This window comes from Pleurodeles waltl, chromosome 4_2 (genome assembly GCF_031143425.1).
Source record: "Pleurodeles waltl isolate 20211129_DDA chromosome 4_2, aPleWal1.hap1.20221129, whole genome shotgun sequence".
NCBI lineage: Eukaryota > Metazoa > Chordata > Amphibia > Caudata > Salamandridae > Pleurodeles > Pleurodeles waltl.
Window position 1 is genome coordinate 386,168,803 of NC_090443.1, and position 25,374 is coordinate 386,194,176.

The window sequence follows — 25,374 nt, forward strand, 5'->3', positions numbered from 1 at the left end:
TCGTAAAGACTATTCTTGCCATCCTTGGATACATTATCCAGATAGCACCACCACAGTGTCCACAATCCAATCGGCAGTGCTGGGGATGTTGCGTCAATTTAAGTTGGGATCTGTCGGGTGGGTCTCAGAGTCAATGCAACACCCTAAGGTCATCTCCTCCAAGGGTCCCCTCCACTAGCAACCAGCTCCATACCATCTACTCTTCCCCTCCCCTCATATACACCACCCTTAGTGTGGCCCCAAGCCTGGCAAACAGTCTTTCCTGATTACGAGCCACCCTCCCTACAACTGAGAAAATCATGGATGATCTCTGTCGAGGTCCCCAGGCCTACCTGGACTTTATCATCATGTTTGACTCTCCGGATTTTTTCTGCCAATGCCCATTCTGTCATGTCTTTCACCCACAACTTGCAACTAGGGTTGCTTGTCTCAAACGAGCCAATAGCCACTCACCTTTTTACAAGCACAAGGGCCAGATGCAAGATCTTATATACCATCTTTGACCTACTGGGTCTCTGTACAATACCCAGCAATGCTTTAACATTTCTAACCATCTTGCTTCCTTTATCCTTTACCCTCTGCTCATGTGTTCTTATGGTAGCCCCAAAACTTTCTAGTGTAACACGCTCCAACATCTATGAGTCTATTTTGAGCTATGTAAAACTTCAAAAACATTTTAAAAAAATAGTTAGGCCACCTTGGACATATAGGATACAATGTTTAACAATTGTTTGTATACATTTAGCACGGTCGGCAATTACTACTGTGTCTGCCTATGACTGCGATTTACAGGAAGCCTGTGGCACCAGGAAAAGCCAACTGGTCAGCCAGCATAAAACAGAAAGGGGCAGTGGAGACAGTTAAGAAGGCAGTGAATGCAATGGAAATTGGGTGTAACAGAAGTTTGCAAGAAGAGCAGCCATTATTAAATAAAAAGCTGAGAGTGACGGGACAGAATCGGGAAGTCAACGGTAGGACAGCAACAAAGAGTGCGGGTGTTAAGAAAAAGCAGGACAGGCGACCAGGAGGTGAGAGTAAGAAAATACACTGCATTCCCAGGGAAGGGTGGGGACCTTGAATAATAAGGAAGTAAATTAGATGGACAAAACATACAACCAATGATCTTCAGTGGGGTGACACAAAGCTCGAGTTAAATACTGCCACTGTCCACTAGAGATTTTTCAACAGTTGTAGGCCAGAGCTAAAAAGGTATATGCTGCAGGGTAAGACCGTCAACTGAACACAAAGGCTATCTGACAATGTACTGAAAAATGTTCTTGCAATGAGTATGGTTTTTATACAGCCCCACAGCTCACAGGCCCAGACTGACTGACCTACTTACCGTTCGGCGTTGCAAACTGTATTAGTACACTGTTGCAGCCCAATGTGATGATAAATGACTGTTTGCCCACTCGACTGCACTCTGTTTCACGCGACACAGAACATTTAAATACACACACTTCTTCATCTGCAAAGAAGAAAAATAAAGTTAAGGACCACATATATGAGGCACCGGAAATCAATTTAAACAGCAGATCATTTTCTTTATTGACGAACAATCCACCTGCAGACAAATCCTTGCCAAAATGAAATCTCAGTTTTGGTTTCAGTCTCTGGCCAACCTTGCTGTGTGAAGGAAGAACCATTTTGTGTCATTTAACTTTAAATGCAAATTCCATCAGCTGCACAGAAATGCAGCTCAAACAAATTTAAGTGGACATCCACACAGTTTCTACAGTCTGAAAAGGACTGGCGTATGACCAATACTGATCACTAAGGAGAGATGCTACTTTCGCACAAGTCGAGGAGATTTTATTGACCAACAGAACCCCCTGCACACCATTTGGTAGAAATACTTTTTTATGCAAAACCATCTCCAGTCCCACTGGAATAATTTACACCGGGAAATACAATATTTAATAGCCCTCTTAAGAACTACTTCCCCAAGCTGCAGTTGTGCCACGTGGAGGAGACAGAAGAGGGGGGCTTAACTCTCCTTTGAGCACAAACGTTTACTTGCTGTAACTGGAAAGGGGAGGGCACAGCATTTTCAAACCCAATAACTTAATGGAGGGGTAAAGAGGTTTAGAACCCCCCCCCCCCTCAATTCCATCACCCTCCACCCCCAAGAACGCAACACTATTGCTGGACATGAACTTAAGAACATTTTGTGCAGCTCAGTGAGAACTGCAAAATTAGTCAAACTTCCTTTTTTTTATAGTTATTATTTTACCTCATAATAATTAGAATATCAGTTGTGTTTTTCTTGCTATTACTTAGTCCTGATTCAAGACGTATAAAAAGGCCTCAAGTGTTACCGGATAGTCAGCTCAAAGAGTGAAAGGTTAAGAGTGATAAAGACAAACAAGGCTTGAAAAAAAGACACAAAAACTGCGACAAAAACTGCGCTTGTGAGAGCATAACAGGGTAGAAGAGAAGTTTACCCTCGATTATTCTAAACAAAAATTAAATTCCACGTTTGTCCGGCAGACAAACGTACCGAATTAACACATACGGTGAAACGTAGACCCGATAGTTGACTTTATTCCAGATGACCCAAAAAGTGGCGACTCTAGCCAGCCAACAGATAACTGACCAGTAAATGGAACATTCAACCCTTTACATGCAAGCTATGCTTGACGTTAGAAAATGCTTCTGTAAAGCACACAACTGGTACACGGTATGGGAACCAGCATCCTAACTTCACTCATCGTAAAATAATCATATCACTGGCAACAGCAAAATCTGTTTGAATAAAGGACAAGTCCAACAGAAGTATCAGCAATGTAACCAGAAGCCAAAAACAAGTAGAAACTGGCCAGCTCCACACAAGCTTCCTATTACAGTTTTATCAATAAACATCAAATCTGCTCTACGGGCAGAGAATCTCTAATTCTACGGCCAATTAACCTGTGGCACATGGTTTACAGTTGAACACCTGTCCACTAAGAGTGGCAAGAACCTGCCATGGGTATCAGTATTTTAATATATATTAGTTACATTGACGTTTCAGCAATAGGTCAGCATGCTGCAGTTTGAAGATACACCATTTTAGCAAAACTGAGAATACACACTAACGCAGAAGTTCACTCCGCCCCATCCAGCTCAGCAAGTATGGAGTACTGTGCCTCTCCAGTAGCACTTAACTTGTAAATCAGGTTTTTTGGGTTATTGTTATGCAGATGTGGCGAATCTGATGTATATTTACACAGCACCTTCCCCACACCTGCAGCCCCGTGTAGGGTGGCTTCAGGCACATTCCTGAGCAGCAGTCGTGGACGCAACACCCTGTACATGTCCCAGGGGTGACTGTGATGTGTGCACAAGGAAGAGGTCGAGAAAAAGACTAAGATGGATATGTTCACTGAACATGTCGTGGGCAGTCTTCCTGAACAAGACCAATTTTCAGTTCAGAAGAACAAGTGCAGCTTGCAAAGGTACCAGGCACTCTGTAGAGCCTGTATTTGTGACAAGCATTATAAGTTGGGCCTGTATAGTGCTTGCTGCAGATATCCTGGATTGCGTTTAAAATACTTTATGGAGAACAGAAGTCTGGCAATTTCAGGCTGGTGAATTTACATCTTGTTGATTTCCCCAAGAGGCTGAAACACTGATGAAAATCTGCCAGCTGTCAAAAAAGCGCCAGAATAGTTCTGAATACCGGGTCCTGCAAAAATAAAAATAAAATGTTTTATCAGTCCTTACAATTCATTGAGAATATATTGTTTTAAACTAGGCCGTGTTATTGATAAAACACACAAAGGACGAGAAGGATTAGAGTAATGCAGGTTAGTATGCTTTCTATAGCAATGTGGACAAGTAGAAAGGATGGAAGAAAACAGAAAAGCAACATGGTAAGGAGTAATGGGGCATTGTAGAAAGCATCAGCGAGGGGGGACTACTGAGAAATGATAAGAGGTACAAAGGAAATTAACCCAGGAGCTCAGCTTAAGCATAGAGAGACCGGATTTCGGCAGATAATGGAGAAGTGGTAGTAAAGTGGAGGATCCTTAGGCAGAATTGAAAAGGCAGGTGGGCCCGCGAAGTCTCATAATTTTCAAATTAAGGAAGCAATGGAACATCCGATAAGTCTTGTAGTTTTGTTTTAACAACGCAGACCCTCAGGCTTTCCCAAAGCTTATTGACAATGCTTTTCCACACCAGCAACAAGCATTTGCAATGCCGTGGGTCTTGCATTTGCTGCCGGGTGGAGATGCTTATCACCTCCCCCTGCAGGAACTGTAACACCTGGCGGTGAGCCTCAAAGGCTCACCCCCTTTGTTACAGCACCACAGGGCACTCCAGCTACTGGAGTTGCCCGCCCCCTCCGGCCACGGACCCACTTTTGGCAGCAAGGCCGGAGGAGATAATGAGAAAAACAAGGAGGAGTCACTGGCCAGTCAGGACAGCCCCTAAGGCAACCTGAGCTGAGGTGACTGACTTTTAGAAACCCTCCATCTTGCAGATGGAGGATTCCCTCAATAGGGATAGGAATGTGACCCCCCTCCCCTTGGGAGGAGGCAGAAAAAGGGTGTAGCCACCCTCAGGGCTAGTAGACATTGGCTACTGCCCTCCCAGACCTAAACACACCCCTAAATTCTGTATTTAGGGGCTCCCCTGAACCTAGGAACTCAGATTCCTGCAACCTAAGAAGAAGAGGACTGCTAAGCTGAAAAACCCTGCAGAGAAGACAGAGACACCAACTGCTTTGGCCCCAGCTCTACCGGCCTGTCTCCCTCCCTTCTAAAGACACTGCTCCAGCGACGCTTTCCCCAGGGACCAGCGACCTCTGAATCCTCAGGACTGCCCTGCTCTATAAGGACCAAGAAACTCCCGAGAACAGCGGCCCTGTTCACCCAAGACTGCAACTTTGTTTCCAAAGGAGCAACTTCAAAACAACTGCGTTTCCCGCCGGAAGCGCGAGACTTGCTACTCTGCACCAGACACCCCCGGCTCGACTTGTGGAGAACAAACACTTCAGGGAGGACTCCCCGGCGACTACGAGACCGTGAGTAGCCAGAATTGCCCCCCCTGAGCCCCCACAGCGACGCCTGCAGAGGGAATCCCGAGGCACCACCTGACCGCGACTGCCTGACTCCCAGATCCCGACGCCTGGAAAAGACTCTGCACCCGCAGCCCCCAGGACCTGAAAGATCGGAACTCCAGTGCAGGAGTGACCCCCAGGAGGCCCTCTCCCTTGCCCAGGTGGGCCTGCATCGCTGAAGAGACCCCTTGGTCTCCCATTGACTTCAACGACAAACCTGACGCGTGTTTGCACACTGCACCCGGCCGCCCCCGTGCTGCTGAGGGTGTACTTCCTGTGCTAACTTGTGACCCCCCCCCCCCCTGTGCCCTACAAAACCCCCCTGGTCTGCCCTCCAAAGACGCGGGTACTTACCTGCTGGCAGACTGGAACCGGGGCACCCCCTTCTCCATTGAAGCCTATGCGTTTTGGGCACCACTTTGACCTCTGCACCTGACCGGCCCTGAGCTGCTGGTGTGGTAACTTTGGGGTTGCTCTGAACCCCCAATGGTGGGCTACCTTGGACCCAAACTTGAACCCCGTAGGTGGTTTACTTACCTGCAAGAACTAACAAACTCTTACTCCCCCTAGGAACTGTGAAAATTGCACTGTCTAGTTTTAAAATAGCTATATGTGATTTATGTGAAAAGTATATATGCTATTGTGATTATTCAAAGTTCCTAAAGTACCTACCTGCAATACCTTTCATTTGAAGTATTACATGTAAAATTTGAACCTGTGGTTCTTAAAATAAACTAAGAAAATATATTTTTCTATACAAAAACCTATTGGCCTGGAATTGTCTTGGAGTGTGTGTTCCTCATTTATTGCTTGTGTATGTACAACAAATGCTTAACACTACTCCTTTGATAAGCCTACTGCTCGACCACCCTACCACAAAAGAGCATTAGTATTATCTCTTTTTGCCACTATCTTACCTCCAAGGGGAACCCTTGGACTCTGTGCATACTATTCCTTACTTTGAAATAGTGCATACAGAGCCAACTTCCTACAGTGAGCAAAAGAACAATAGATTAAACCCGGATCTGTGACTGGGGGTGAGTGTTTGACAAGTTTCAGCACTCCATCCATCAACCTTTTGTGTTGATGAACAAAAGTTCCAGACATAAGAGAGCTTAAAAAGGCACTGAATGATGGGAAGGGTTATTATTTTGGGTCCCCACTAACCTAGTGCGGGGAACCATGGATGACCTAAACGGGAAGAGTGCACCATGCTGAACATGTTGGTGGTGGTCCCATTGTTCTAGGGCCACCACAGGCTGAGTTATGGGCAAAAGCTTTTTGAAAAATAATGCTTGCAATGCATTTTTGGGGTTACTTTTTCTGAGTGCAGAGATTATTGTAGTATTGATTCTCCCGTTGTGCCAGGAGAGCCCCATTGCGGATTTCCGTGTTTTTTAGTAAAGCATTTATCAATTATAAGTGTTTTGGAAAAGCTGTGAAGGGGAGAGCCAAATGAAATGACTCTGAATAGGTAACAGTGCGAACAATGTGACCAGCGCTCTGATACCACTGTTAGAGTTTGCGCTGGGAGGGCCATGGAGAGAAAGAAGAAAAAAGTTCACCCACGTTGAAGTATATCAGCAATCGTGCAATTATACATTTAACATGGTCAGTCTGCAAGACAGTAACCAAATCGCCCCAAAGTGGGACAAATGTAAAGCAATTACCAATGACAAAGGATTTTTGAAAGGAAAATCCACGAACAAGTGAAAGTGATGGGCGTGGTTAAAAGCTCACAATACTTACAACAGGTCAAAGCACTTGCGCACTCAAACTAAAAAAGGAATAAAATAGGTTTGTTGAAGATTGGGGGTGGGGGACTAGGTGTACACACATGGCATGACTTGCCAAGCAAATCAGAGCAACAAGAAAGCCAAACAGGTAAGCAAAGGGCTAGCCCAAAACCCACTGTAAATATTGGTACTGTACACAAGAGATCTTCCGTAATAAGTTAAGACTATCCATAAGAATAAAACAGGTTTTTTTTTGTTTTTTTTTAATGTAAAAAAAATATAACAGGAAGCAGACTAGGGGGAGAATGAGGGTTGCAAATACTGTAAAAATAAAGCAGTCAAGATGACATTGAGGAAAACAATTCCATGCATTTGTCATGTTAAAATTGTAAACATTATGCAAATGTAGAAGTTTGAGAGTTTCTGCGAGGAAAAAGTTTAACAGAACCAGAGTGCTCCAGATTTCAAAATCCCTCAAATAATTTTTAATAAGGGTTGACATGTTTGAATTTAGCATTGCTAGAAAGTGTTAATCTGTGGGAACTGCCGAAGGCAAAAACTATGACTATGATTATGACCTAAACAGGTACATCCATTTGCAGCACTCAAGAAGAAAGAAAATCAAAAGAGTGAGTTACAACACCACAAAGGTCTTGCAAGTCAAGAGAAAATTCAATAAACCGTTAACTCTTAAGTGGGCCAGAACTCATTTCCAATCCGAATAAGGACATCCTCTGAGAGGAGAGGTCTAATTGGATGTTATGGGAAAAAAGGCCAATGTGTAACTTAAACAACGGCATGGTGATGGGGCACGCAGAGAGGAGATGAACCAACTGTTGCAAGACTCGAGGGGAGAAGGAACGTCTGTGAACCTTCATCATGCATCAGAAATGACAACCGGAACAGGAAATGCAAGAAGTAAATCCACTGTACAGTCAAGGTAGTATGCACTTGAGGAAAATGTTTCCTTCTGAAAATAACACGTGCCAAGCATAGAGTAAGCAATTACCTACTTTACAGGCACTTGGTTAAAGGTGGGCAGGAAACCACAACTAAATGAGATACCTAAAAAAGCAGGACAAATCCTCGAGCTCCCACAGGTACTGAGTTTCAGGTTATTGGCCGCTGCTATTGAGGACCTCACAAGTACTAGGTGTGGGGTAAACTGCCATGTGAAGGCAATCCACAAGACTGAGAGCAATCCCCTATCAGATTCCAGTGGGGTCAACAGACTGCCAAAAATGGACTGGCGAGGTCTAAGCAAAAACACTATTCACGCAAATAACTAGTCAGCAGAAAGAAGGGCTGAAACCATTAAGGGAATTACTGGGGACTGAGAGGGCTGCCTCCTCACGAACAGTCTGAAGACACACAGCAATCTTAGTTGACAAACAGGTTTCCACAACACTCAGGAAGAACAAAGAGGCTCCTGTAGGAAAGTACCATCCTGCCTGGTGTGTTACCCCCATTTTCACTGTATGTATGTATGTATGTATGTATGTATGTATGTATGTTTTAGCCCGTGTCACTGGGATCCTGCTAGGCAGGACCCCAGTGCTTATAGTATGTGCCCTGTATGTGTTCCCTGTGTGGTACCTAATTGTATCACTGAGGCTCTGCTAACCAGAACCTCAGTGTTTATGCTCTCTCTGCTTTCCAAATTTGTCACTGCAGGCTAGTGACTAAATTTACCAATTCTCATTGGCACACTGGTACACCCATATAATTTCCTTGTATATGGTACTTAGGTCCCCAGTGTATTGGGGTTCCAGGAGATCCCCATGGGCTGCAGCATTTCTTTTGCCACCGATAGGGAGCTCAGACAATTCTTACACAGGCCTGCCACTGCAGCCTGAGTGAAATAACTTCCACGTTATTTCACAGCCATTTATCACTGCACATATGTAACTTATAAGTCTAACCTTCACCTGGTGAAGGGTGGGTGCCAAGTTACTTAGTGTGTGAGCACCCTAGCACTAGCCAAGGTGCCCCACAAAGTTCAGGGCAAATTCCCCGGACTTTGTGAGTGTGGGGACATCATTACACGCGTGCACTATACATAGGTCACTACCTATGTATAGCGTCACAATGGTAACTCCGAACATGGCCATGTAACGTGTCTAAGATCATGAAATTGTCACCCCAATACCATTATGGTATTTGGGGGGGGGGGGGGGGGGGGGGGGATTCCATGATCCCCCAGGTCTGTAACACAGAACCTGGGTGCTGCCAAACTGCCTTTCCGAGGTTTCCACTGCAGCTGCTGCTGCTGCCAACCCCTCAGACAGGACTCTGCCCTCCTGGGGTCCAGGCAGCCCTGGCCCAGGAAGGCAGAACAAAGGATTTCCTCTGAGAGAGGGTGTTAGACCCTTTGCCTTTGGAAATAAGTGTGAAGGGCTGGGGAGGAGTAGCCTCCCCCAGCCTCTGGAAATGCTTTGATGGGCACAGGTGGTGCCCATCTCTGCATAAGCCAGTCTACACCGGTTCAGGGATCCCCCAGCCCTGCTCTGGTGAGAAATTGGACAAAGGAAAGGGGAGTGACCACTCCCCTGACCAGTACCTCCCAGAGGAGGTGGCCAGAGCTCCTCCAGTGCATCCCAGACCTCTGCCATCTTGGAAACAGAGGTGTTGGGGCACACTGGACTACTCTGAGTGGCCAGTGCCAGCAGGTGAATTCAGAGGCTCCTTCTGATAGGCTCTTACCTCTCTTGGTAGCCAATCCTCCTTTCTTGGTAGCCAAACCTCCTTCTCTGGCTATTTAGGGTCTCTGCTTTGGGGAATTCTTTAGATAACGAATGTAAGAGCTCACCAGAGTTCCTCTGCACTTCCCTCTTCGACTTCTGCCAAGGATCGACCGCTGACTGCTCCAGGACAACTGCAAAACCGCAACAAAGTAGCAAGACGACTACCAGCAACATTGTAGCGCCTCAGCCTGACGGCTTTCTCGACTGTTGGGAACACTTCTGCAACCTTCATCGCGACGTAGGACATCTTCCATCCAAAGGAGAAGTTCATAGTCCTCTTCTTTGTGCAGAATTATAAGCTTCTTCCGTCCGGAGGCAGCTTCCTTGCACCTTCATCTGGGTTTTTCTGGGCTCCTGCCCCCCCCCCACCGGACACTATTGAGACTCTTGGACTTGGTCCCCTTGCCTTGCAGGTCCTCAGGTCCAGGAACCCGTCTTCAGTGCTTTGCTTGTGTTTTTGGTTCTTGCAGAACCCCCCTTTCACGACTATTGTGTCCTTTTGGGGTAGTAGGTGTACTTTACTCCTACTTTTCAGGGTCTTGGGGTGGGGTATCTTGGACACCCTGACTGTTTTCTTACAGTCCCAGCAACCCTCTACAAGCTCCCATAGGTCTGGGGTCCATTCATGATTCGCATTCCACTTTTGGAGTATATGGTTTGTGTTGCCCCTAGACCTATGTTCACCTATTGCAATTCTACACAGTGTGCATCATTTTTCTTACTATTACCTACCTGTTTTGGGTTTGTGTACATATAACTTGTGTATATTACTTTCTTACTGAGGGTACTCACTGAGATACTTGTGGCATATTGTCATAAAAATAAAGTACCTTTATTTTTAGTAACTGAGTATTGTGTTTTCTTATGATATTGTGCATATAAGTGGTATAGTAGGAGCTTTGTATGTCTCCTAGTTTAGCCTAAGCTGCTTTGCCATAGCTACCTTCTATCTGCCTAAGCTGCTAGAAACACCTCTATTCTACTAATAAGGGATAACTGGACCTGGCACAGGGTGTAAGTGCCACAGGCTACCCACTATAAGCCAGGCCAGCCTCCTACACTGGTGGTGCAGCGGTGGGAGAAGTACTTGCAACTGCTTTACCACTTTCTCATTTTGTACTTTTTATAAGAGAATCATATACCAAACAGTTCAGTATATGTACACTTAACCAAAAAAGTGTACTTTTCTATTCTAAAACTTTTTTCAAAGTTCTGAAAAGTTCTTAAAACTTCTAAAAGATTTCTAAAAGTTAGAAGAAAAAAAAATTCTGTGCTTTCAAAAGTTCTAAAACGTTTTCTTTTCTCACTATCCTTAAACCTTTACTATCATGTCTGTTGTAGAGTCCACTCTCAAGACTGTTAATTGAACATATGAGAGTTTGAACTATAAAAGTTTGAGCGGTCTCTGGCTGGATAGAGGTTTGAGGATAGGAAAGAACCCTACAAAAAGAGTTTCTCTTTAATATGCTTGTTGTAGATGACCAGAACCTGTCTGGACCATCAAATGAGAGGGAGAAGCTTCCCAGTCTGATTCAGAGGAGTCCCCTGGAGAAGCTGGGGAGGGTTCTGACAAGCATCTGCCCCCTAGCAGGGCACCTAGTGATGTTGGCAGTGATAGAGGTTCCCATAACCGTAGGACATCCTTTATCCCTAGAGGCCAGGTTACCAGGGTCCAGACAGTTAGGGACAGGTCCCCCTCTGAAACTTCCCATATTTCATCTGTGTCAAAGCATTCCCAACCCACCCACCCTGAGGATAACTTGTTAGAAAGAGAACTCAAAAAGTTGAGGGTTGAAGAGACCAGACTGAAGCTTAAACAGCAGCAGCTGGCCTTAGATAGGGAATCCCTAGACAGAGAAGGAAAGACAGAGGTTGGGGTTAGTTCCCCATGGTGGGAGCAGCAGTATTCCTGATAGCAATCTTGTTAGAGAGCAAGATTCTGGGAATCTGCACAAGATAGTCCCCCCTTCCAAGGAGGGGGGATGACATTAATAAGTGGTTTGCTGCTCTTGAGAGGGCCTGTATGGTACAGTTGGTCCCTCAAAGGCAGTGGGCTGCTATTTTGTGGCTATCTTTCACTGGAAAGGGTAGGGAGAGGCTCCTTACTGTTAGAGAAAGTGAAGCCAACAACTACAAAGTTTTGAAAGATGCACTCTTGGATGGATTTGGCTTAACTACTGAACAATACAGGATTAAGTTCAGAGACACCAGAAAAGAGTCTTCTCAAGACTGGACAGATTTTGTGGACTGTTCAGTGAAGGCCTTGGAAGGGTGGTTACATGGCAGTAAAGTATCTGACAATGAAAGCCTGTATAATGTTATTCTGAGAGAGCATATTCTGAACAACTGTGTGTCTGACTTGTTGCACCAATACCTAGTGGACTCGGATCTGACCTCTCCCCAAGAATTGGGAAAGAAGGCAGACAAGTGGGTCAGAACAAGGGTGAACAGAAAAGTTCATACAGGGGATGACAAGGATGGCAAGAAGAAGGATGGTAAGGTTCTCTGAGAAGGGTGCGGACAAAAGTAAACATTCTAAGTCTTCATCAGGCCCACAAAAATCCTCTGGGGGTGGTGGGTCCAAATCCTCTTCTAATAATCAACCTAAAAAGCCTTGGTGTTATTTGTGTAAAGTCAAAGGCCGCTGGGCAACTGATTCCAGTTGTCCAAAGAAAAACACCAAACCTCCAACCACCACAACCCCTGCTGCAAATTCTAGCACCCCTAGTAATAGCAGTGGTGGTGGGAAATCTACTACTAATAGCCAATCCAAGGGTGTAGCTGGGCTCACTATTGGCAAAGTAGTTGAGGATGGTCTTGTTGGGGAGACCACAGAGGCTATTTTAGTCTCTGATGGTGGCATTGATTTTGTCACCTTGGTTGCTTGTCCCCTTAATATGGATAAGTACAAGCAACTTCCCCTACTAAATGGTGTTGTGGTTCAGGCCTACAGGGACACAGGAGCCAGTGTAACTATGGTGATAGAAAAACTGGTCCACCCTGAACAACACCTACTTGGCCAGCAGTACCAAGTGACAGACGCTCATAACACTCTTAGCCACCCATGTCTGTTGTAAATCTCAACTGGGGGCAGGGGGGTGGTAGGGTGGGGGAGGGGGGGTGTTACTGGTCCAAAGAAAGTTGTGGTTGCCTCAGATTTACCTGTAGACTGTCTACTAGGGAATGCTCTGGAGTCATCAGCTTGGGCAGAAGTGCTGGACATTCCTGGGCATATTTCTGCTTTAACCAGGGCTCAGGCCAAAAAGCAAAAAGGACAGGGTGACTTGGATCATGGAACAATGGACCAAGTGCCCCCTAAAGCTAGGGTTAAACAGGGTAAATCCCTACCCATTATTCCTCCCTCTACAGATGATTCCCCTTCTGAGGAAGAGGAATTTCCTCCCTGTGCAGAACCTACACCAGAGGAGCTGGCAGCAGACACTACTGAGCTTTTGGGTGGAGGGGGGCCTGCCAGGGAAGAGCTGAGTGTGGCACAGCATACCTGTCCCACATTAGAGGGTCTCAGACAGCAAGCTGTCAAGCAGCAAAATGGGGATGTCAGTGACAGTCAGAGTATACTGGGAAAATAACCTCTTGTACACAGAGTCAAGGGACCCAAAACCTGGAGCAGCCAGGAGATTGGTCATTCCCCTGCAGTACAGAGAGTTTCTTCTCACTCTAGCACATGACATTCCTTTGGCTGGGCATTTGGGCCAGACGAAAACTTGGTAAAGACTTATCCCCTTGTTTCACTGGCCTCATATGTCAGAGGACACCAAAGAGTTTTGCAAGTATTGTGTGACCTGCCAAGCCAGTGGCGAGACTGGTGGCACTCCAAAGGCCCCTCTAATTCCACTTCCAGTGGTTGGGGTGCCCTTTGAAAGGGTAGGGGTTGACATAGTTGGCCCCCCTTGACCCTCCTACTGCTTCAGGTAAAAGATGTATCTTGGTGGTAGTGGACCATGCCACAAGATACCCTGAAGCCATACCTTTAAGGACCACTACAGCTCCTGCAGTGGCAAAGGCCCTCCTGGGAATCTTTTCCAGGGTGGGCTTTCCTAAAGAGGTAGTATCAGACAGAGGTAGCAACTTCATGTCTGCATACTGTGAGAAGGTAGCCTCTTTCTAGCCTTGTTACCCCCACTTTTGGCCTGTTTGTGAGTGTAGGTCAGGGTGTTTGTCACTGTTTTCACTGTCTCACTGGGATCCTGATAGCCAGGCCTCAGTGCTCATAGTGAAAACACTATGTTTTCAGTATGGTTGTTATGTGTCACTGGGATCCTGCTGGTCAGGACCCCAGTGCTCATAGGTTTGTGGCCTATATGTATGTGTCACTGGGACCCTGTCACACAGGGCCCCAGTGCTCATAGGTGGGCATGTATATGTTCCCTGTGTGGTGCCTAACTGTCTCACTGAGGCTCTGCTAACCAGAACCTCAGTGGTTATGCTCTCTCATTACTTTCAAATTGTCACTAACAGGCTAGTGACCATTTTTACCAATTTTCATTGGCTTACTGGAACACCCTTATAATTCCCTAGTATATGGTACTGAGGTACCCAGGGTATTGGGGTTCCAGGAGATCCCTATGGGCTGCAGCATTTCTTTTGCCACCCATAGGGAGCTCTGACAATTCTTACACAGGCCTGCCACTGCAGCCTGAGTGAAATAACGTCCACGTTATTTCACAGCCATTTTACACTGCACTTAAGTAACTTATAAGTCACCTATATGTCTAACCTTTACCTGGTAAAGGTTAGGTGCAAAGTTACTTAGTGTGAGGGCACCCTGGCACTAGCCAAGGTGCCCCCACATTGTTCAGAGCCAATTCACTGAACTTTGTGAGTGCGGGGACACCATTACACGCGTGCACTACATATAGGTCACTACCTATATGTAGCTTCACCATGGTAACTCCGAATATGGCCATGTAACATGTCTATGATCATGGAATTGCCCCCTCTATGCCATCCTGGCATTGTTGGTACAATTCCATGATCCCAGTGGTCTGTAGCACAGACCCTGGTACTGCCAGACTGCCCTTCCTGGGGTTTCTCTGCAGCTGCTGCTGCTGCCAACCCCTCAGACAGGCAGCTGCCCTCCTGGGGTCCAGCCAGGCCTGGCCCAGGATGGCAGAACAAAGAACTTCCTCTGAGAGAGGGTGTGACACCCTCTCCCTTTGGAAAATGGTGTGAAGGCAGGGGAGGAGTAGCCTCCCCCAGCCTCTGGAAATGCTTTGTTGGGCACAGATGTGCCCAATTCTGCATAAGCCAGTCTACACCGGTTCAGGGACCCCTTAGCCCCTGCTCTGGCGCGAAACTGGACAAAGGAAAGGGGAGTGACCACTCCCCTGACCTGCACCTCCCCTGGGAGGTGTCCAGAGCTCCTCCAGTGTGCTCCAGACCTCTGCCATCTTGGAAACAGAGGTGCTGCTGGCACACTGGACTGCTCTGAGTGGCCAGTGCCACCAGGTGACGTCAGAGACTCCTTGTGATAGGCTCCTTCAGGTGTTAGTAGCCTTTCCTCTCTCCTAGGTAGCCAAACCCTCTTTTCTGGCTATTTAGGGTCTCTGTCTCTGGGGAAACTTTAGATAACGAATGCATGAGCTCAGCCGAGTTCCTCTGCATCTCCCTCTTCACCTTCTGATAAGGAATCGACCGCTGACCGCGCTGGAAGCCTGCAAACCTGCAACATAGTAGCAAAGATGACTACTGCAACTCTGTAACGCTGATCCTGCCGCCTTCTCGACTGTTTTCCTGCTTGTGCATGCTGTGGGGGTAGTCTGCCTCCTCTCTGCACCAGAAGCTCCGAAGAAATCTCCCGTGGGTCGACGGAATCTTCCCCCTGCAACCGCAGGCACCAAAAAGCTGCATTTCCGGTCCCTTGGGTCTCCTCTCAGCACGACGAGCGAGGTCCCTCGAATCCAGCGACACCGTCCAAGTAACCCCCACAGTCCAGTGACTCTTCAGCCCAAGTTTGGTGGAGGTAAGTCCTTGCCTCACCTCGCTGGGCTGCATTGCTGGGAACCGCGACTTTGCAAGCTACTCCGGCCCCTGTGCACTTCCGGCGGAAATCCTTCGTGCACAGCCAAGCCTGGGTCCACGGCACTCTAACCTGCATTGCACGACTTTCTAAGTTGGTCTCCGGCGACGTGGGACTCCTTTGTGCAACTTCGGCGAGCACCGTTTCACGCATCCTCGTAGTGCCTGGTTCTGGCACTTCTCCAGGAGCTACCTGCTTCAGTGAGGGCTCTGTCTTGCTCGACGTCCCCTCTCTCTGCAGGTCCAATTTGCGATCTCCTGGTCCCTCCTGGGCCCCAGCAGCGTCCAAAAACGCCAAACGCACGATTTGCGTGTAGCAAGGCTTGTTGGCGTCCATCCGGCGGGAAAACACTTCTGCACGACTCTCCAAGGCGTGGGGGATCCAACCTCTAAAGGGGAAGTCTCTAGCCCTTGTCATTCCTGCAGTATTCACAGTTCTTCAGCCTAGTAAGAGCTTCTTTGCACCAACCGCTGGCATTTCTTGGGCATCTGCCCATCTCCGAGCTGCTTGTGACTTTTGGACTTGGTCCCCTTGTTCCACAGGTACCCTCAGTCAGGAATCCATCGTTGTTGCATTGCTGATTTGTGTTTTCCTTGCATTTTCCCTCTAACACGACTATTTTGTCCTTAGGGGAACTTTGGTGCACTTTGCACTCACTTTTCAGGGTCTTGGGGAGGGTTATTTTTCTAACTCTCACTATTTTCTAATAGTCCCAGCGACCCTCTACAAGGTCACATAGGTTTGGGGTCCATTCGTGGTTCGCATTCCACTTTTGGAGTATATGGTTTGTGTTGCCCCTATCCCTATGTTTCCCCATTGCATCCTATTGTAACTATACATTGTTTGCACTGTTTTCTAAGACTATACTGCATATTTTTGCTATTGTGTATATATATCTTGTGTATATTTCCTATCCTCTCACTGAGGGTACACTCTAAGATACTTTGGCATATTGTCATAAAAATAAAGTACCTTTATTTTTAGTATAACTGTGTATTGTGTTTTCTTATGATATTGTGCATATGACACTAAGTGGTACTGTGGTAGCTTCACACGTCTCCTAGTTCAGCCTGAGCTGCTTTGCTAAGCTACCATTATCTATCAGCCTAAGCTGCTAGACACCCTATACACTAATAAGGGATAACTGGGCCTGGTGCAAGGTGCAAGTACCCCTTGGTACTCACTACAAGCCAGTCCAGCCTCCTACACATACTTAAAAGCAATGTGGAAAGAGTGTGGTGTTACCTACAAGTTCACCACCCCTTACCATCCACAAACAAATGGTCTAGTTGAGAGGTTTAATAACACTCTCAAAGGTATGATAATGGAACTCTCCCTGAAAAACTCAGGAGGAGATGGGATGTCCTGTTACCTTGCCTCCTTTTTGCTTACAGGGAGGTACCCCAGAAAGGAGTGGTCATCAGCCCCTTTGAACTCCTATTTGGGCACCCTGTAAGGGGTCCACTTACTCTTGTAAAGGAGGGTTGGGAACAACCTTTAAAAGCTCCCAAATAGGACATAGTGGACTATGTACTTGGCTTAGACAAAGAATGGCTGAGTATATGAAAAAGGCCAGTAAAAACCTTCAGGCCAGCTAGGAGCTGCAAAAGCAATGGCATGACCAAAAGGCTGTCCTGACTCAGTACCACCCAGGAGAGAAGGTGTGGGTATTGGAGCCTGTGGCCCCAAGAGCACTCCAAGAAAAATGGAGTGGACCCCATCTAATTGTTGAAAAGAAGGGTGAGGTTACCTATTTGGTAGACCTGGGCACTGCCAGGAGTCCCCTTAGGGTGATTCATGTCAACCGCCTAAAACCCTACTATGACAGGACTAATCTCACTCTGCTCATGGCAACAGATGAGGGACAGGAAGAAGAGAGCGACCCTCTCCCTGATCTCTTCACCACCACTGAAGCAGATGCCTTAGTGGAGGGAGTAGTTTTAGCAGATTGTCTGACTGCAGAACAGAAAGACAACTGCATCAATCTCCTAAGCCAATTTTCAGACCTCTTTTCACTTGTGCCAGGTACCACATCCTGGTGTGAACACACAAGTGACACTGGAGACAGCCTGCCTGTCAAAAGTAAAATTTATAGGCAGCCTGACCATGTCAGAGACTGCATTAAACAAGAGGTGCAGAAAATGTTGGATTTGGGGGTGATTAAACCTTCTGAAAGCCCATGGGCTAACCCAGTGGTGCTTGTACCAAAACCTCACACCAAAGATGGAAAGAGGGAGATTAGGTTTTGTGTAGATTACAGAGGGCTCAATCAGGTAACAAAAACTGGTGCTCACCCTATACCCAGGGCAGGTGAGCTCATTGATAAACTGGCTTCTGCAAAGTATCTTACCACTTTTGATCTGACTGCAGGGTATTGGCAGAAGACACTAAACCAAAGACTGCATTTTCTACCATAGGAGGGCACTACCAATTAACAGTAATGCCCCTGGGTTTGAAAAATGTACCTGCCACTTTTCAGAGGTTGGTGAGCACAGTCCTGCAAGGGTTGGAAGCTTTCAGTGCAGCATATCTTGATGATATTGCTGTCTTTAACTCAACCTGGGATGAGCACCTGGTCCACCTTTGGAAAGTTTTGGAGGCCCTGCAAAAGGCAGGCCTCACTATCAAGGCCTCAAAGTGCCAGATAGGGCAGGGGAAAGTGGTTTATCTGGGCCACCTGGTAGGTGGAGAACAGACTGCATCACTACAGGGGAAAATCCAGACTATCATGGATTGGGTTCCCCCTACAACTCTAGGTGAGACCCTTTTTAGGCCTCACAGGGTACTACGGGAGATTCATCAAGAATTATGGCTCCATAGCAGCCCCTCTTAATGGTCTCACTAGCAAGAAAATGCCTAAGAAGGTTTTATGGGCAGCTAGCTGTCAGAAAGCTTTTGAGGAGCTCAAACAGGCCATGTGCTCTGCACCTGTCCTAACAAGCCCATGTTACTCCAAGAAATTCATTGTTCAAACTGATGCATCTGAATTAGGGGAAGGGGAGTCTTATCACAACTGAATTCTGAGGGCCAGGATCAACCAGTTACTTTTATCAGCAGAAGGTTGACCCCTAGAGAAAAGTGTTGGTCTGCTATAGAGAGGGAGGCCTTTGCTGTGGTCTGGGCACTGAAAAAGTTGAGGCCATACCTCTTTGGCACTCACTTTATTGTTCGACAGACCACAAACCTACTTTGGCTAAAACAAATGAAAGGTGAAAATCCTAAATTGTTGAGGTGGTCTATATCTCTACATGGAATGGAATATACAGTGGAACATAGACCTGTGAGTACCCACTCCAATGCAGATGGACTCTCCAGATATTTCTACTTAGACAAGGAAGACTCATCTGGGCAAGGCTAGTCTTATTGTCCTTCGTTTGGGTTGTGTAGGAAAGTACCATCTTGCCTGGCATGTTACCCCCATTTTCACTGTATGTATGTTTTAGCCCCTGTGTCACTGGGATCCTGCTAGGCAGGACCCCAGTGCTCATAATATGTGCCATGTATGTGTTCCCTGTGTGGTGCCTAACTGTATCACTGAGGCTCTACTAACCAGAACCTCAGTGTTTATGCTCTCTCTGCTTTCTAAATTTGTCACTGCAGGCTAGTGACAAAATCTACCAATTCTCATTGGCACACTGGTACACCCATATAAATTCCCTTGTATATGGTACTTAGGTACCCAGGGTATTGGTGTTCCAGGAGATCCCTATGGGCTGCAGCATTTCTTTTGCCACCCATAGGGAGCTCTGACAATTCTTACACAGGCCTGCCACTGGATCCTGAGTGAAATAAATGGCTGTGAAATAACGTGGATGTTATCACTGTACATAAGTAACTTATAAGTCATCTATATCTCTAATCTTCACCTGGTGAAGGGTGGGTGCCAAGTTACTTAGTGTGTGGGCACCCTGGCACTAGCCAAGGTGCCCCCACATTGTTCAGGGCAAATTCCCCGGACTTTGCGAGTGCGGGGACACCATTACATGTGTGCACTATACATAGATCACTACCTATGTATAGCGTCACAATGATAACTCCAAACATGGCCATGTAACATGTCTAAGATCATGGAATTGTCCCCCCAATACCATTCTGGTATTGGGGGGACAATTCCATGATCCCCCGAGTCTCCAGCACAGAACCTGGGTGCTGCCAAACTGCCTTTCCGGGGTTTCCACTGCAGCTGCTGCTGCCAACCCCTCAGACAGGACTCTGCCCTCCTGGGGTCCAGGCAGCCCTGGCCCAGGAAGGCAGAACAAAGGATTTCCTCTGAGAGAGGGTGTTAGACCCTCTGCCTTTGGAAATAAGTGTGAAGGGCTGGGGAGGAGTAGCCTCCCGCAGCCTCAGGAAATGCTTTGATGGGGACAGATGGTGCCCATCTCTGCATAAGCCAGTCTACACCAGTTCAGGGATCCCCCAGCCCTGCTCTGGCGCGAAACTGGACAAAGGAAAGGGGAGTGACCACTCCCCTGACCATGACCTCCCAAGGGAGGTGCCCAGAGCTCCTCCAGTGTGTCCCAGACTTCTGCCATCTTGAATTCAGAGGAGTTGGGGGCACACTGGACTGCTCTGAGTGGCCAGTGCCAGCAGGTGACGTCAGAGACACCCTCGGATAGGCTCTTACCTCTCTTGGTAGCCAAACCTCCTTTTCTGGCTATTTAGGGTCTCTCCTCTGGGGAATTCTTCAGATAACTAATGCAAGAGCTCAGAGTTCCTCTGCACTTCCCTCTTCGACTTCTGCCAAGGATCCACCGCTGACTGCTCCAGGACACCTGCAAAACCGCAACCAAGTAGCAAGACGACTACCAGCAACATTGTAGCGCCTCATCCTGCCGGCTTTCTCGACTGTTTCCTGGTGGTGCATGCTCTGGGGGTCACCTGCCTTCACCCTGCACTGGAAGCCAAGAAGAAATCTCCTGTGGGTCGATGGAATCTTCCCCCTGCTAACGCAGGCACCAAAAGACTCCATCACCGGTCCTCTGGGTCCCCTCTCATCCTGACGAGCGTGGTCCCTGGAACACAGGAACTCTATCCAAGTGACTCCCACAGTCCAGTGATCCTTCAGTCCAAGTTTGGTGGAGGTAAGTCCTTGCCTCCCCACGCTTGACTGCAAACAGGTGTACTGCATGATTTGCAGCTGCTCCGGCTCCTGTGCACTCTTCCAGGATTTCCTTTGTGCACAGCCTAGCCTGGGTCCCCAGCACTCTATCCTGCAGTGCTCAACCCTCTAAGTTGTGGGACACTCCTTTGTGACTCTGAGCCAGCTCCGGTTCACAAATCTTGTAAGTGCCTGTTCGGGTACTTCTGCAGGTGCTGCCAGCTTCTGTGGGGACTCTCTGAGTTGCTGAGCACCCCCCCTGTCTCCTCCGCCAAGGGGCGACATCCTGGTCCCCAGCAGCACCCAAAAACCTTTACAGTGACCCTTGCAGATAGCAAGGCTTGTTTGCGGTATTTCTGCGTGGGAACACTTCTGCAACCTTCTTCGCGACGTGGGACATCTTCCATCTGAAGGAGAAGTTCCTAGTCCTCTTCGTTGTTGCAGAATTCCAAGCTTCTTCCATCCAGAAGCAGCTTCCTTGCACCTTCATCTGGGGTTTTCTGGGCTCCTGCCCCCCCCCCCCCCCGGACACGATCACGACTCTTGGACTTGGTCCCCTTGCCTTGCAGGTCCTCAGGTCCAGGAATCAGTCTTCAGGGCTTTGCTGGTGTTTGTGGTTCTTGCAGAATCCCCCTACCACGACTATTGTGTCCTTTTGGGGTAGTAGGTGTACTTTACTCCTACTTTTCAGGGTCTTGGACACCCTGACTGTTTTCTTACAGTCCCAGCAACCCTCTACAAGCTCCCATAGGTCTGGGGTCCATTTGTGATTCACATTCCACTTTTGGAGTATATGGTTTGTGTTGCCCCTAGACGTATGTTCATCTATTTGCATTACTTTTCTTACTATTACTTACCTGTTTTGGGTTTGTGTACTTATAACTTGTGTATATTACCTTCTTACTGAGGGTATTCACTGAGATACTTGTGGCATATTGTCATAAAAATAAAGTACCTTTATTTTTAGAAACTGAGTATTGTGTTTTCTTATGATATAAGTGGTATAGTAGGAGCTTTGCATGTCTCCTAGTTCAGCCTAAGCTGCTTTGCCACAGCTACCTTCTATCAGCCTAAGCTGCTAGAAACACCTCTATTCTACTAATAAGGGATAGCTGGACCTGGCACAGGGTGTAGGTACCACATGGTACCCACTATAAGCCAGGTCAGCCCCCTACATCTCCCTTCAAGGAAGCTCTACTTCTACAGCCAAGAGGCAAATTACGGTAAAACTAAAGATATTTGTCTCCTAGATGAAAAACATGATGTGCCGCTAAACATGTCAGCGGCAAGCTAGTAGCCCTTTTCCTGTCTATCACTGGAAGATCTCTAAATATTCTCTCTCAAACTTTAACGCCTTACCCTTGACCCAATACCCGAACCTTGGTTTTTGGTAGCCTTCCAATGCAAGGACTGTACTGTTGGAAGATTATCAGGTCCTTGTGGGGCCCGAGGAATTCTCAAACATCCTGAAGTCTGGTCAGGCACATTGTGATGAAACAGCCCAGAGACAATCACTTACATCAGTGAATTACGATGTACCACAGGCTGGTTTTTTTTTCAGGATTAAAACCATGTAGAGGTGGGTCAGCTCTCATGTTTACTCTGTGAACAATCTGCTTGGCAAGGACCAGTGGGTTTTGGAGTAGGCTATTTTTCAAGTCCTGGATGTGTGTGTGTGTGCATTCTTAATAATGGCGAGCATGATCTGTTTCACCACCAACACCATCAACAAAGTGGGCCAGTGAACACTCCAGCTTAACAAAGACAAAAATTGCCACTAATGTTATCAGCTGGTTCCTTTATGGCCTGCAAATCCATGCACAGATGGTAAAAACAGATCAAACCATAACCAATTGGTTGCACAAGGCTTTTGACCCACCCCCGTTTTCAACTAACATAGAATTTCCACTAGAAATATGGAACATTACAATACTGACTTACATACCACCTCGGGTATTTCAAGCCAGAGTGCTCCCTTTGCAAGATCCACCATGAACTGATAGTGAGGTACCTACCCCAGACAAGTAGTTAAACACAGATGACACCTTAACAGTCACCCTGCTACAAGCTTTTAAACCATGCGCCTCGCTGACCTGGTCCACAGTTTACTGTACTCATACCCTCCGTCACCATACTATATTAAAGCCTTTTACACTGTACCAACGGTCCGCAGCTCTTAATGCTGCAGAACTGTTCTGAAATGTAAATCACAACACAGATGTATGATAATGTTACTTCCCTCTCCTAGCCATACCTCTTGGCCAGAACCCTTAATTATTGCTACTTTCAGATGGTGTGGTGTAAGGCAGTGCAATTAAAGGTGTGTCAGCCACAAAGAGGTTAGAAACATGATTATATTCTGCTCACAACCCTTAGCTTTCCCAAAGACCTACCATGCAGGTCGAAATTCTCACCCCCCTCCAGAATAGCTGTGCATGCCATTAGCCATTTTGTTGGCAGGTTTTACAGAACCACATGTTGGAGCATTCTAAGATCCCATGGAACTACCTCCTTTATGCCCTTCAATTACAGTAAACCCACTCTTCTTTCACCACTTGGAGTCTTAATTGATTTTTTTTTCCTTTAAGAAGTGGGTCCTAACTACCTGACCTTGCTGCGCCATTAACATTAACAGCAGTCTGTAATTACCATCTACCTACCCTTACCACAATGTTTTATTTCATTTCACCATTAGGGCAAAGTCTAGCACAGCTCCGTTTTTATGGGCGAGCGCAAAGCGCTCCGTCCATAAAGTAATCTCTCTTTGGGCTTGAAACCATGCCAGGTCACGTCAGTTTCTTTCATTGGTTCCTGGGCTTGCTCTTTAAAATCTGCTTGCTTTCATTTGTGAAAGGCATGCATAAATCATGCCTTTTCCGGTGTTTAGCCCGCGTACAAAGCACCGGTAAACTACTAGAAACATACAAGGCTGGATGTTTTGAGCCTGGTTTCTGGACTACTTGATCTGTTAATTTTCCCCGCAGCGCAATCACGTTGGGGTTTACATAGCACGATAGCGCTCTGTTTTTTCGTTTTCAAATTCAGCACGATCGCGCTGCATTTTACATAGCACGATCGCGCTGTTTTTTTCTTTTAATTTGTGTGGCGAGAAAAGTTAGGTTAGGAGTTTACAACGCAAATAGTTCCAACTCGAGCAAATGTGAGCCCCGTTGCATTGAAAACGCTTGTTTAACCTTGCAGGCCTCTGACCAGTATGGGGATCTTTAAAGACAAGTCAATGGAGTTTACGCTTTTCTGGAATCTTAATCTGAGGTTTATATTGATTATTTGTAATAATATATTGTACTCAAATGAATATACATTTATTTTCATTCTTCAGCAGTAAAAACTCTTGGAGTTTCAATGAAGTAGTCATTGAATTGTCTTACAGCATTTAAAGTCAGGTCATCTAATAAGGTTAAGTTCCTCTCAAGATATTAATGGAAGCGAAATGTCTTGATTTCAGCAGATTACTCAGTAGAAATTGAACTTTACTAAGTGTTTAAATGAAAGGCGATTACTTCACTGAGAATTGCTCGGTATTTTACTTTTAAATGAAGGCTGAAAGAACAGAACAATCCAAAGGCTAATCCTACATCAATGCAGACAAAAAGACCTGTGCAGCTTTACTAAGCATTAGTACAATTTGTGGTTAGATATATTATTTCAGTTTAGACACCTCCGTGTACAGTGTTTCCTCCAACCTAGAGGACTGTTCTACACTTCAGAAAACTGTCAGATGTTTTAAAAACTGTGAGATGCCGACTCCAGCAATGCACTGATATAACTGGAAGTATCTAAAAAAATGCACTCCAATACTAAAGACAATAAATGACTACAACCAAAAGAATGTAAATTAACGTGCAATAAAAATATATATCTACTACTTTTTATTTTTGCAAAGGTTGAAAGAATATGACATACTGCTATATTTTTAAATGTTTAACACTTTCCAGGTTGCTTTAAAAAGCAGTAGTTGACTTTCCTTTGAGTAATGGTTACGTTTTAACCTCCACAATATAAAAACAATTTTAGAAAAGCAACTTTAGTGCACGAAAAAAATAGACTATATATTACTGGTGGTGGTCCGGGGTGGGAATACATGTAGAGAACATAAGTTAGACAAAGGCAAATTCTGGCAACGAATTTCTACCAATGTAACACAGCCTATTGACCTAAGAACGTTAAAACCCTTCAGATTATCCCACTACTTCGGTTTATGAGTTATATGTACTTGCATCTCTCATTAGAAGCATTTCCGCTTGGCAAGCCCTAGTTCGATTCACACACTGGTAAAAAATGTAGGAACCTATTAAGGCTAGTCAAAGACCATGAACTCAAATTGCTCCCCAGACTAAATTTAGAGACACAATTCCACTTTTGATGGAAACAAAACCAGACAAGTACTTCGAATGATGCATCCCTAGACAGATGAACTAGGCTGCCTTGCCACTTATTAGAATAATCTCGAAGGCACACAGGTGACTTCGGGGGACATGCTGTTCAATGAGAAATATAGTGGTTGAAAGCAGAAAAAACGACAGAATCACTAAAAGATAGCAAACTCAGTAGCCCTGGAGCTGGGAGCATCACAATTACTTGGGAGTCACATTTTGGACTTCTCCATTTAAGAGAATAAGAAATAAGGTTCTGATCACCATCTGAAGGTTACCAAAGAAGAACAGAACCACAAAAAACTGATTTGAAAATAA

At 46.2% G+C, this 25,374-nt stretch overlaps 1 protein-coding gene across 7 annotated transcripts in view; it reads right to left on the reverse strand.

Moving 5' to 3' along the window:
• Positions 1–25,374, reverse strand: part of CARM1 (coactivator associated arginine methyltransferase 1) — a 224,240-nt gene that overhangs the window by 190,002 nt on the left and 8,864 nt on the right. For all 7 annotated transcript variants that reach the window (XR_011202794.1, XR_011202795.1, XM_069231523.1 and 4 more), the window contains exon 2: positions 1,343–1,468. Coding sequence is in view for 5 of the 7 variants with exons in the window: in XM_069231523.1 (XP_069087624.1) it covers positions 1,343–1,468 (126 nt within the window). In the remaining 2 variants the exon portion in view is untranslated. The remainder of the gene's footprint in view (positions 1–1,342; positions 1,469–25,374) is intronic.